Below are 13,545 nucleotides of genomic sequence, written 5' to 3' on the forward strand. Positions count from 1 at the left end.
GCGAGGGTCAGAGCGGGACAGGGATTCTGGGTTTTGGGCGGGGAGCGGGTCGGTGGCGACATAAAAAGGGGAAGTGGGAAACGACAGGAGGAACGTCGGACAGTCCGAGGGGATCATTCCAACAGACATCAAACAGACGAGGCAGGATGGAAACAGAACGCAGTGGTCCCGTCCACTCCCCCCCTCCTTCCCTCCCTACCCCAACACCTTCTCCTCCTCCTCTTCATTGCTCTCCTCTTCATCGCTCTCCTCTTCCTCCTTCACAAAGTGGAGTTTCAGTTCTACAAACATTTGTCAAAAGCAGAGCAGCTTCAGGAGGCAGAAACAATCTCACTGGTTGAGTTACACCTGAGTGGGAGGAGTCAGAGAAACTGACTTGCAACCTGAAAAACGAAGTAACTTTTTTAAAATACGCAAGTGACTTCATTCGTTCTGACAGGATATTCATGATGTTGAAAGGTGATGTGAGACTGGTTCACGTTCAGGCTGTAGCTGATCTCAACAACCAACTCATCTGAAATAACTAAGTAGCAACTTTTCTTTCCCGATACCTTGCGTTCACCTGGTTGTACGATTAATGGAGGCCAGTGAAGTTTTCCTGTAAACAAGTTTCTGTTAACATTCAGTGTTTCTCAACAGAACACATTGAGTGTTTCCTTGAGGTCTAACAAACTCCTTCCTCATCAAACGCTCAAATGGAAGGTTGATTTCTCTTTAATTTAGAACCTGTGTTGTTTACATCAACAAAGGGGCGGGCGATACATCAAATATACTCAGTGTATCTCGGCTTGTTCCTCATACCATGTACAAAATGACTATATCGCAAACAGCCTTGCTTTGGATTTTCAGTTCTCTCACTCTCACAAACACACACAAGGAGAGACTCACAAACAGGATGCGTCTCTCTCACACACACACACACAAACACACACACACACGCACACACGCACACACACACACACACACACACACACACACACACACTCCTTCGCCCGTCCAAATCACTTTTTCCTGAGCGACAGTGTGTGAGCAAGAGAGGCGGGTGTTTTTGTACCGGTTCATTCTTATAAAAGTTACTTAGTGGTGCATAAAGCCAAAACTGTTCGACTTCCTGGGTGTGAAATTACCCAGATCTTCCACATTGTGGGGCCGATAGAGCAAGTGCAACAGAGACTTAGCCAGCCATGTGGCTAACTTCCTGTTTAGCCCTCTGCTAACATAATGGGGTTAAAGTAATTTAATCATTCGGTTCTTCTAGACTTTTGGAAAGTTATCAGACCGAATGGAGCAAACTCTGATGGTGAAACAAGTCATTTTGTGGGGTTTGTGACACTCAGAAAAAGGTATCCACTGATTTGCAGATGTCTCTTTCACAATGTAAGTCTATGGGAAAAAGTATTTTTGGGCGCAATGGCATCATGCAACGTATCCAGACGTATAAAATTGGCTTCGAAGCCTGACGCTGTTCCTTTGGACTTAATTTTGCCACCTGCATGCATGTGCATCCAAGAACAAACAAAACTGGGACCCACACATTCAAACATGGCTCTATCGCGCTGATAGTTCCCCAAAGCTGGAATGTGCTTCTCTGGGTTGCACGTAGCTGAACGTACAGGGAGACGTGTGGTTGTTTGTTTTATCTATATACAGATTACTTCAGTGTTTTCTTGTCCATTATGTCGCAACAGGAGTTGGATCATCCAATCAGCTTGTTTAATGCTCAGGGGCTTGATTCACCTAATTTGCAATATGCAAGCTGCAATTTACATCGTTAATCACACCAAACAAACACCATACTTATGAGTCATGCATGAGCATATTAGAGCTCTAAAGGATTCACAAATTGAGCTGCAATTTGCCATCCATGCCACCGCCATTTGCAAACTGTGTGGAAGCAGCTCTCGCAAACTGCTTTTGTAAAATGGGCCCGAAGTCTTAGGATTTGGGAGACGTACCCGTCCTCTGCAACCCATAAAACCCTTTCTCTGTGCAGACTGATGGCAATGTTTACGAATACCTTTGTAGAACCATGATTAAAGCATTAATAACAGAGGGTTTGCTGGAACCTAATAATGGATTCCATTTTACCCTAACAAGGAGCGACGAATGTATTTATCTCGTCTACACCACTGTCAGTCGAAATAGAAGGCGCATTATGACAAGCCCTTTTACTTAATTTAATCAGAGGTGGTGATAGCAAATGTGGATATCAACAACTGCTTTTTGACTAGTAAGAATTTCAAATCAACAAATCTATAATGTCATTTTGACGAGTGGGAATTTTAATTAAAGGTATCTACAAGTCTCACTCGTCTCAAATGTTAATCAGAGAAGGTAGTCAAAATGTTAATTCTTGATATCAACAATCAGCAGTTTCTTACTAGTGGAAATTTTCATTGCAGATATCTGTAACTTAATTACAATTTGTCAACTTTCACCACTGACTTCTATTCAAACTCAGTCCCAGTTATCAACTATTCAATTTTGACCTGTTAGATGGCATCCTAACTGGATGTGAGTGTCAGACGATCGCGCTGCATCGCATTACGTCGAGCGCTCTCTGTCCAAACTGAATATGTTAAATATTGAACTTCGCCACGTCATGTAAACAAACCACGGCAGCTGTGGCCTCAGAGTAACCACTGAAGAGACGGGTGAGGACGTACCTCCTTCTTATGCATATTCACAGTAATACTATTGCAGGCAACTTGAAGATATCATTGTTGTAGCTTCCATACTATATCTCTACTTTGTAAAAGAGCTAGCTTGCTAGCATTCCACACAATTATAACCAGAAACATTCATCTGCTTGATGATCTCCCTTCAGCCAGATGCCAGCTTATCAGTCTGGTAGTGAAATAAGAAGTTATCCTGTAGGTCACTCCTCATTTAACCAACATGGATCGTCCACTGCAGTGCTTTCAACACAAGCAACAGAATTAAAATACAAACAGGGTGTCTGACAAAACGTTAGCTCACGTCACATCCAGTTACGACACTGTGTAATGATTCCAAGCCAACATATCAATAATGTAATTTTGACTAGTTGCAGGTCAAATTAATGAGATTTATAACTCAGTTCTTTCCAACTGAAATATCAGTTGTTGATATCAGTAATTCATTTCTTACTATTTGCAATTGTTCTTACATTACAGATATCATAAATGGAATTCAAGATAACCAAAACTTTATTCTCACTAATTCATAAAATGTAAAATGCCATAGGCTTATGCTAATAACATTAACAAGTTGTATATGTGGGAACAACTTTTTCTGTGAATGCTGAAAGTTATAGTGAAGCTGATTTGTGTTTGAAATTGTTGCTATAAAGCCATGTTTAATCTGTGTTTAATCTGTGTTTAATGTGCGTTTAATCTGTGTTTAATGTGCGTTTAATCTGTGTTTAATGTGCGTTTAATCTGTGTTTAATGTGTGTTTAATCTGTGTTTAATGTGTGTTTAATGTGTGTTTTGAATCAACTCAACAGAACTTTACAGAAACCCCATCACCAACTAGTGTTTTAAAGGTGTGACTGCAGAGTGACACTGACACGCCACTGCGCAATTATAAATGCACACAACAGTGTAGTGTAGGCGTAGGCTCTGCATAGAGCTGACACACAAGTCGTTACTAGTCAGCCCTAAATGTTAAAGGACTTGCCAAAGCATCAGTGTCATCCTCACTTTTGTCATTTCTGTTTGAAATAGATTCCTGGCTCTGATACAGGAACACGATGTTCCTTTTATTAGCCCTGCCTACAGAGCTGTTGGTCAATGAGCACAACACCAGATCAACTTGAACTCAGAGATATTATGTGCTGCCATTCAGACGTCTGGAACCAGGCGAAGCTTTCAGTGGAATGCTAAAGTTGCTACGACTCCTAAAGAACTTCCACCTGCTTTAATGTTACGTAGCTGGAAAGCTGCACCCACTGAAGTTTAACTCAACCCCTGGGATTGTTTTTGCCTGAAGAGCAGCTCTGCCTCTGAGAAACCTGTGTGGAACTGAAACTCCAGTCTGCTCTTCAGGACAGCTCAGTCTTATCAGCTGCTTCCGTGTGATGACCCCCTCCCACCTCGGAGCTACCGGGCGCTAACAACGTCCTCCGGTTGTAGTGGTGGTGGCCCTTCATGATGCCCGAGTTGTTGTTCTCGTTGAGGATCTGCTTTTGCTTCTGCCTGTTGAGCGACTGCACCAGGCCGAGCACAACGGCTGCCAGCGAGTACTGGCCGGTGATTTTGCGTGGCTGCAGGATGAGCGGGTTGGGCTGCACGCGGCCCAGCAAGAAGTGCGTTCGGATCTTGCCCTCCTGCTCGCTGATGCCCTTCACGTAGATCTCGCCGCGGTACTCAAAGGCAAAGCCGCGCTCCTTCAGGATCAGGTAGGTCTCCTCGGGTACCTGGATCTTGCCGCTGACCCCCGTGCTGTCCATCCGGCTGGCCAGGTTCACCGTCTTCCCCCAGATGTCGTACTGTGGCTTCTTGGCACCGATCACACCTGCCACCACTGAGCCGTGGGCCATACCTGCCAAAGACAGATTCAGCTTTAGAGAGGATGCTCAATCATTTTAGATACTCACTGGACTGCAGGCTTCTACAAGTCGTAAATCTGCTACAGTTCAGATTTGGGTGTTGATTTGCACACCTGAAATGAATGAACCTGAGCTGCATTTACCACTTTATTGTGTACTATGCAACATGTCTGACTGAGCGCTGAGGAGATGAAGCAGTTCATGACAACAACAAGACACAGCATCCTAGAAAAGACGCTACTGCTATATCAGAAAAAAAGACAACAAATGAGGAGTCGAGGTGACAACAGAATGAATCTCCTTGAATGACACAGAGCTCTTACCGATCCTCAGCTCAAAGTTGTTGAACGAGTGCTTGTTGATCTCCTGGATGCTCTCGTTGAGCGCGATGGCGAAATCAGCCAACGCACACAGGTGACCCCATTTATCTTCACATTGCTGCGGGACACAGAGGAGAAGAGAAGAAGAGTCTGAGTCAGCTGGACGTCAGGACCGGGCTGACGTCAGGGCCGGCTGGAGGGCAGCGTGTTAGAGATTAAACTGGAAATTTGACACTTGAGAGATAAAGTGTGTCGCCATGTCAGAGAAAACTGTTTCCAACCTGGCAGTCAGAACTGCTGCTCGTGTGTAACACTGACAGTCCTGATGTCACTGCGGTGGACGGGGAAGGCACTGACGTATTTTGGGTGCATGGACTGACTCATGCGTCATACTGCCCATAGATCTACAGAGTCCTTTTCAGTTATTTTTCATTCATGAATGGAGCCATCTAAATTGTACATTTCTCATTTTACACCATCTTTTGTTTAATAAAAGTTCTCATAAAGCTGCTTTGTAATAAAAGCTAAATAAAGATGCAGTTGAGTTCATTTCGTTAAAGCCTCTGTTATCAAGGTTTATGCTGGTTCATTTTTCGCATTAAATTCTGTTTTGTGAAGTACCTTGTGAAGTGCCCTTACCTCAGATGCATGGCGTCATTTTTCAGCACAAGCTCAGCTATAACTCTGACATCTAGTTTTGTAAATGTAACAAATGCCACAAACCCAAAACACAAGCGCATAATACATTCAATCAATTTTTACTCATTATACTTTGAGAGTTAATGATAAAGAAAAACACATAACAGACAAGAGGTCCATCTACAGTGAGTTGATGTCAGTCCACCAGATACATTTGGAAAACCATAAAAGACTTCTCTTTGCAACTTTCTGTTTGTGTCTTGTGAGCCTCGTTAGAACACGTTATTCCCTCCTTGATGCTCACGCTCATCTGTTACAGCATGCAGGTTTAGAACACACTGACTGATATGAGTTCAGATGAAACCTGGAGGATCTCACCTGTTTTTCAGGCGACAGACCAGAGACGGCCATGTAGGTGCTGCCAATCGTCTTGATCTTCTCGATGTCCTGGAAACGATCCTCACCGAGTAACTGTGACAAATCATACAGTGACACGTGTTAACTTTACTGATGAAATGATGCCAACACTTGATCAGTCGCCATGTTTACATGCACAGAATATTCAGCTTTATGCCTTTATTCTGAAAAAGACAATATTCCTATTAAGCTCTTATTCCACCAATACTCCCGTTTACATGCAGCCGTGCATACTCAGATTAATGAGCCCAAACACCAGTAGCGTAAGGTAGTTAGGACAGGACCTGTTGCACCCTGCACTAGTTGAAGTACACAGAAAGAGAGTTTTAGTCGTATATATATTTTATATGTTGTATCCACTTGCAGATGTGCCCAGCTCGTCAGTCTTGAGAGATTTTACACCCAAACTAGCTGCTGTAAATCGTCTCGTCTCATTACATGATTAAACAGAGACATGATATTGGACAACAGCAACAACCATATTAACCAGCAGTCATCATTACATATCTGTACATGACAAAAACTACAATAGAAAATAGGAAATGTTTTGTTTAACTAAATGGTTATTTACAGTTAAATTATTTTTATAGTTTATGTGGAATAAGCAATGTTGTGATAGAGTGATGCTATTTTCCAAAAACAGAAAACCATGACTGAGGCGGGTTTGCCTTTTTGGGGGGCATTTAGAGAACATCGCACCATTTTTGATTTAACGTGAGCTGTTTATTAAAAACAGGCGTATTTCCATCAGGGCCGACTGCTCTGAGACAACAAGGGAGGCTGAACTTCCCCTAAAATTCCATAGAAGAAATGGTCAAATATGCACTATTGAATTTACATTAAAATAAGAATTTACATTGCATTAAATGTGTGCTAGGATGCGTTTCACATCATGACTATGATGTTCAAACGTCAGCTGTTTATCACCAGTTTTCAAACGCGACCTCCCTGTCATACATTCTCGTGTCAGCACGGTGGACGCAGAGCCTCTAAGCATTCCTATGAGACAGCGCTGAGCAGGTTTTTTTCATGCAGCAAAGCGAGATGCTCATTGGATAAATGCGACAAAATCGTCACTTCCTGGGAGGCTCAGCTTCCCTGGGACCTAACGGAGCGGTAGGTAGGAGAGGACGCTCGGTTTATGCATGATGATTGGAGGAACTGTCTAAAAGGCTGAACCCCTTTGTGATTGACAGCGCTTTGTAAATACACACCAGCATCGTCGCATTTCGAGCTCAGTCCCATGCGGATATTTGCGAGTGGAGTCTTCTGACAGAGTGCCGTCCAGAGTTCCTTATTTCCATAAGCGATATAGTTGAAAAACAGCTTCAATTAAATGCTCCTTTTATAAGTTACTGCCTCGCTACAATATGACACATTTTATGATGTAAACTTAAAGTGAGCTTCCCCTGTTTGAAAGACCAGGGGCCCCAGCGCAACCATCCTGCCTGCACTGTCTATATTTATGCCCCTGCCGAACATGTCATTTATCACATCAAAATATAGAAACTTGGAACAGCTACAGCTGCTTGTTATTGTGCTTTTTTGCATCATACAGGATTTTTTCCAAGTTTATTCCCAGTGGCGGACTTGTTCATTCATGCCAACACAGCCTGTCTCTTTCATTCCTTTAGTCACCATCTTGAAAAGCTTGGCATTGCCATATTTGCACATTTTCTGAAAAACAGTGTGTGTTTGAAAGTAGGTGTGTTTTTCCTGCGGTTGTTTTGTTTACAGCGCATCCATGACAACACAAAGAGCTGACGGACAAGATACTGTGTGTCTCAACTGAGTAAAAATCCCAGTTGAGACACATATTATGAACTCGCTGTATGCACGTCCAAAGAATGCTATTAAAACACAAACTAGAGCAGATTTCCTGCCATTTTATTATTTTATCCACTTCGCTTCAACTGATCACCACCAAAATTATCATCTGTTCCTTGTCCCATTATCAACCTTTCCTGAAAATTTCATCAAAATCCGTTCAGAACTTTTCGAGTTATTTTGCAGACAAACAGACCAACGCCGGCAAAAACATAACCACCTTGGCGGAGGTAATAATATCGGCACATCCCACATGTCTTGATCGGAAAATGAGACTTTCAGAAAAAGGTCAGATTCTGAAATTCCAAATGAAATATGCTGTTCACATTATGAGCAGCTTTTTCACTTGAGAACACAAACCAACTCCGTCCAATTATGCAACTTTGGAACAAAATTAGCGAGTCTGAAAGCACCCTTACTGGACTCAAGAATTTCCACTTCTGACGAGAAACACAAAAATAAGATAAAGTTCCCTCGAGCTCAGTTTTCCTGACAAAATGTCCCGTTTCAATTTCCCTCCTCCAGCTTTATGTCACGCAGCATGAACACAGGAGGAATCAGCATGAGCACTGACGTAGCATCTGAACCTGCATAGATGAATCAAAACAGCAGATGTACCAGTGATTAATTATTGTGGGAAATATTCAGTTTCACATGTGATCAACAGCTCTGATCTGAACGTCTGCTGCTGATATTAAGCGCCACGCAGACATCTTCCTGTCTGTCTCTCTCTCACGGTGAGTTCCCTGATGGAGAAAAGAGAAGTCTGTTCACGTCTGAGGAGAAAGTGAGGAGTGTGGCCTGAGGCAGCACAGAGCTCAGCTGGTGTCTGTCTGTCTCTGTTCTTATTAGGACACTTTGACATTTTCTGTCAGACACTCAGTTTGGAGGCTGAATCAGGACCGTGAGTTCCTCCAGACCTCAGTCTGTCCACAGAGACCTGAGGTGTGTGGGAGCTGTAGGAAACGTCAGCGTGTGCGTGTTACGCGCTGTCAAATCTCAGTCTCTCTCGTGACTGACACAGGCCGGGGTATTACGCAGGAGAGTGAATCCTGAATTTAAAGAAAGTTCAGCTGGTCTCTATTATGTAGTCGTGAGTTATTCACTGCCATTGTTACTGAGAGCACAGCCTCTGTGTGTGTGTGTATAAGTGTGTGTGTAAATGTGTGACACAGAGTGGCAGAGCTGGCCCCGCCCCTCGCACATGCAGCAGGCTGTGAGGCTCCGACACAGAGAGCTCTCCTCTGGATTAAATAGCTAAAACGCTTCAGTGACGAACGTCTTAATCTTATTGTAAATTAGAAATGAAGTTGGTGATATAAAAACTGTACAACATAACATTTATGTAATGTAAATGAACAAGAAATATATCTTCTGGATTTCTCCAATACTGATAGCAGAACCATCGGAGCTTATCAATACCACAGTTTTTAATAATACCAGGTTTCAGTACCCATCTGAACACAGCGAGCAGATGAAAGCGTTCAACAGTTTAGTGGACTGTAACTATTTAATGTGCCACTGGGTCCACGACTACAATGACTGCTGTCTTGTTTTTGCCCGGGTGAGTAAATGTGCCTCACTATAACTGTCTCTCAAATCTCCACATAGATGCCCTGCTGTCAGGCTAATGTTGCTAGCTAACGATAGCTAACTTTTGCTACTTTTTTCTACCTGCTCGGTCAACTGTTCCTAGAGGTCCGGTCAAATGCTGTTGAAAATCTGGGCTGTGGTGGCTAAAAACATGGAACTTGAGGCCTGTTCAACACAATGCTTTGAAATTAGTCGACTCTGCTCCTCCACTGCGGAGTTTTTCTGTATCTGTTGCTGTTATTTCAGTCCTTTTCTTTAATTCTCCTTTTTACAGCCTACTATTACCAGGACTTAAAGTGGCCTTTGTTTTTCCCCAGTTTGATCGATGTGAACAGCCGTAAACAGATCAAATCACAGACGTGTGTTCAGTGTTGGTAGTCTTTGCCTCCAGTCCCTCCATCTGGACAGTGTTGCAGTGTTTGACGTCATATGCAAAAGCTACTGTTTCTGGTATGTGTTGTTGCTGTTTTCAGGGGGTCTGCCCATTGTTCCGACCATATTAAACCCATTGTTCCGAAGTCCCGTTGTTCCGAAATCATCATGATGCTCTGTGGTTAAGGTCTGGTTAGGTTTAGGCACAAAAACCACTTGGTTAGGGTCAGGAAAAGATCATGGTGTGGGTTAAAATGAAAAAGAAAGTAACAAACACATAAGCCGTGAGCCTGCTCCACCTCAAGCCTTTCCCAGCTGACCCAGAGCCGGTCGCGGTGCACCATCAAGGTAGAAATACGCCCGCCGGGAGCCGTTCAGCACCGCGGAGAGCTCCCCACACAACCTGGACCCCAGAGTTAATAACAGGAGGTTATGGTGTTTCATTCTCTTCTCTCTATGACACTTGTATCTCGACCAGTAGCCTACTTTTGTTGCCTTGCTGATCCTCTATGGTACACAAATACAGTATAGCCTAGTATAATCACATATCGGAACAACGGGACGTCGGAACAATGGGCTGTCGGACCAATGACATGGACCCATTTTCAGTGAGTAAAAACTGACTTTGGAACAGGAAATTATTTTCTGTTAGACTGAAATGATACAAGTTAAGGGACAGAGTTTGGGACTCTCTCTGACTTGTTGACTGCTCTTTGTTGCACACATCACCTCTTTGGCTGGTTATTTCAGTTACTTACAAAAAAACAGATTTTCTAAGCAGTATGTTGTTGTTGTTGTTGTTGTTGTATTATCCCTTTATGAAGTATAAAACACTTTGTTTTAGGTCCACCCCAAGGACAAAACACCCAGACATGAGCAGAGTAATGTAGTGTATGCAGTTCAGTGCAGCCAGGAATGCACAGATTTATACATTGGGGAGACAAAACAACCACTCCACAAGCACATGGCACAACACAGGAGAGCCAGCTCCTCGGGTCAAGACTCGAGGAGTCTCGAAGAGGAGTGAAAGAAGCCATCTATGTCAAGCTGGAACGACCATCATTAAACGACACTACTTATCCCCCACCTACAATGCAGTCTTGGGATCCCTCCCCAGACGACTTCACACCCATTCACCCCTGGTCCCACCTGACCCTATCGACTCACATGGTGGCCAGGTGGGTCAACGACTCACATTGTGACCATTAATTAGAACATCATTTCATTCATTAGAAGTCATTTAGAACTGAAGAAGCTTCTTGGATGAGAGGCGAAACGTCTTCAAGAAATGCAAGCAAGTCCAGTTGCCTACGCTAGCAGCACTTACGATTACCGTGACCTGGATGACTGAGAATCTTCACCGACTAGGTCCATAAATGTTTCTCCTTTTTTTTCTTATATGGTCTCAGTCGTGGGCTTTTGTGTGTTGACGTGGGGCAAACCAAACATCTTACATGTGAGGATGGAGAACTGACTGGAGCTCCTGAAACTTGAACACTTTTTGATAAAGTATTGTACTTCACTTCTTTTTATCGCTGCAGTTCTGCTGTTATGGCTCAGGCAGGAGGATTTTATATTTTAGTTTGCTTTGAACTTTTTCTGTCACTGGAAAATCCCTGAGATGAACATATTTTTGGAGAGAATCCTGAACTGACAAACCAGAGTCTTTCTATTACAGAGCCTGCAAATCCTTCTGTACAGGGAAATTAATAGTGGAAGGAAGCTCATCGCTGGGTTCATCTCAGTGCTGTATTCTGTAGTGTTTAGTGTCTTTTCTATCTGAGATAAATGCCTTCTGATAACCTGCAGACATAAGCTCCCCTGTTCTCTGCCTTTGCATTAATCAGTTCTGAAGTGTTCTGGGGAATAAGCTGGAAGTTGTAATCAAAAACGGACGACGCTGACGCCGGAGACGGTCCCCTGCATGTTCAAAAGTTGGGCTGAAGTGGAAGTGGGTGCACTTCAAAGTCTGCTGTCTCACCTCGTCAAAGTCTGCAATAATTTCGTTGAGGAGCCTGAGGCACTCGACTCCCTGGTTATTCATCTCAGTCTGGGAATAGAAGTCAGCGAAGCCCGGGATGGATGCGAACATCACGCCCACTGCGTCGTAGGACTGGGAGTACAGCTCCTGTGGGGACAGACGTCACACTTTGAACACTCACTGTCACATTTTTTGTTCATATACAATTTATTTAAAGTTTTTTAAGATTATGAGTTTTTGATTTAGTGTTTTTATGTAATGTGTTTTAAGACTTAAAGGGATAGTTTGGATTTTCTGAAGTAGGGTAGTATAAATATACTTATCCATCGTCAGCGTATTAGTGCATTATATTATTTGGAGTTCAACATGGAAGCTCAGCAATGTACTGCTGTGGAGGGGTCAGCAACAAAACATATTTTAGCCACCTGGAATAATCAATATCAGTTTAAGTGTATGCTATATTGAGAGTGTTTTCACCACTTCACCTTTCCATCAGACAGCCTGTTGGAAATCACTGTCTGACATTAAGGTAGAGCAGTGAAAACATTCTAGAAATAGCATGCACTAAAACTGATATTGATTGAGGAGGGACTTTTTATAGGTGGCTAAAGTATGTTCTGTTGCAGCCCTGTGTCCACAGCAGTAAATTGCTTAGCTTCCATATTGGACTCCAGTCCGCTTCTCCAAACTGGACCTATGCCAACTGACATCTACTTTTTGTAACACACTATCTATGGTAAAGTACCTCATACAACCCCACTTTAAAAAAAATCTGAAGAATCCCTCAAAACTCAATGTTAAGAAATGCTTTGAAATAAATTCTTCCATCTGCTCCAGAACCTGAGGTTTGAAGGCTCTGCTATGCTTGGGTACATGCAGGAGCAGAGCAAATAATTCTGCAGCAGGTGAGGCTGCAGCTGCACTACACAGTCTCCACCACCAGGGGGCAATGTTGACACATGGCTGCAGAGCAGCAGGTCTGCTGACATGAAACATGCCCTCACATACTAATGTCACATGATGTAATTCATCACACCATCACGGGAATATTTCACTAATAGGCTGGTAAACATAATGTATAAATAATTAAGGAGTCAGAAGTCAAGCTCCTCTTCCTCTCTCTCTCTCTGTATGCTGCGTGACTTTTCAAATTAATTACACTTATGAAAATAAGCCTCAGACTTTATAGTGACCTCGTCACTGGCATTATACACACTTAATGAGCTCAGTCAAATGTCAATGCTTCAAAGTGAAAGTTGGTAAAAGTCAAACTAATTGAATTTCACTCTTTAGCATCACGTCTGTCAGTGTTCTGAGGTTATTTACAGTTTCATCCTGAGAGTGAAGCCCAGGTGATAGATAGGTGAATTCACGTGGGAGGCATGAAAGAAACAAACGGCACAAAGATTATTATATTAGTAATGCTGTTAGGGGTCGCAGCAGGGGGGCTGGAGCCTATCCCAGCTGACACTAGGCGAGAGGCAGGGAACACCCTGGACACGTTGCCAGACAAAAAAAAAAACAACAACATTTATGCACGCATTCACACCTACAGGCACTTTGGAGTCACCAAATAACCTGCATGTCTTTGGACTGTGGAAGGAAGCCAGAGTACCCAGAGAAAACCCACGGTGACACTTGGAGAACACGCAGACTCTGAACAGAAGGGCTCCACCATCCTGGGGTTTGAACCATGATCCCTCTTGCTGTGGGGTGACAATGTGACTGCACCACCATGCGATTTTTCTTCTGAGTAATTAGTGCCGTAACTAAATTAAAACTGACTGAATAAATCTTTGTTTTTAAAAAATAGTGGAAGCTCTTTGGGGCCCCTCTCACCCCTTTAAGCTGCAAAATGGTTTAGT

General features: G+C 43.1%; 1 protein-coding gene across 2 annotated transcripts in view; it reads right to left on the bottom strand.

The window, feature by feature from the left end:
* Positions 1-3,268: 3,268 nt before the first annotated feature.
* Positions 3,269-13,545, bottom strand: part of adcy8 (adenylate cyclase 8 (brain)) — a 151,749-nt gene continuing 141,472 nt past the window's right edge. For both annotated transcript variants that reach the window (XM_033650784.2, XM_033650785.2), the window contains 4 exons: positions 11,681-11,827; positions 5,869-5,961; positions 4,855-4,969; positions 3,269-4,524 (listed from right to left, as the gene is read on the bottom strand). In XM_033650784.2, the coding sequence (XP_033506675.1) occupies positions 4,025-4,524; positions 4,855-4,969; positions 5,869-5,961; positions 11,681-11,827 (855 nt within the window). In that variant the 3' untranslated portion in view covers positions 3,269-4,024. The remainder of the gene's footprint in view (positions 4,525-4,854; positions 4,970-5,868; positions 5,962-11,680; positions 11,828-13,545) is intronic.

This window comes from Epinephelus lanceolatus, chromosome 12 (genome assembly GCF_041903045.1).
Source record: "Epinephelus lanceolatus isolate andai-2023 chromosome 12, ASM4190304v1, whole genome shotgun sequence".
Lineage (NCBI taxonomy): Eukaryota > Metazoa > Chordata > Actinopteri > Perciformes > Serranidae > Epinephelus > Epinephelus lanceolatus.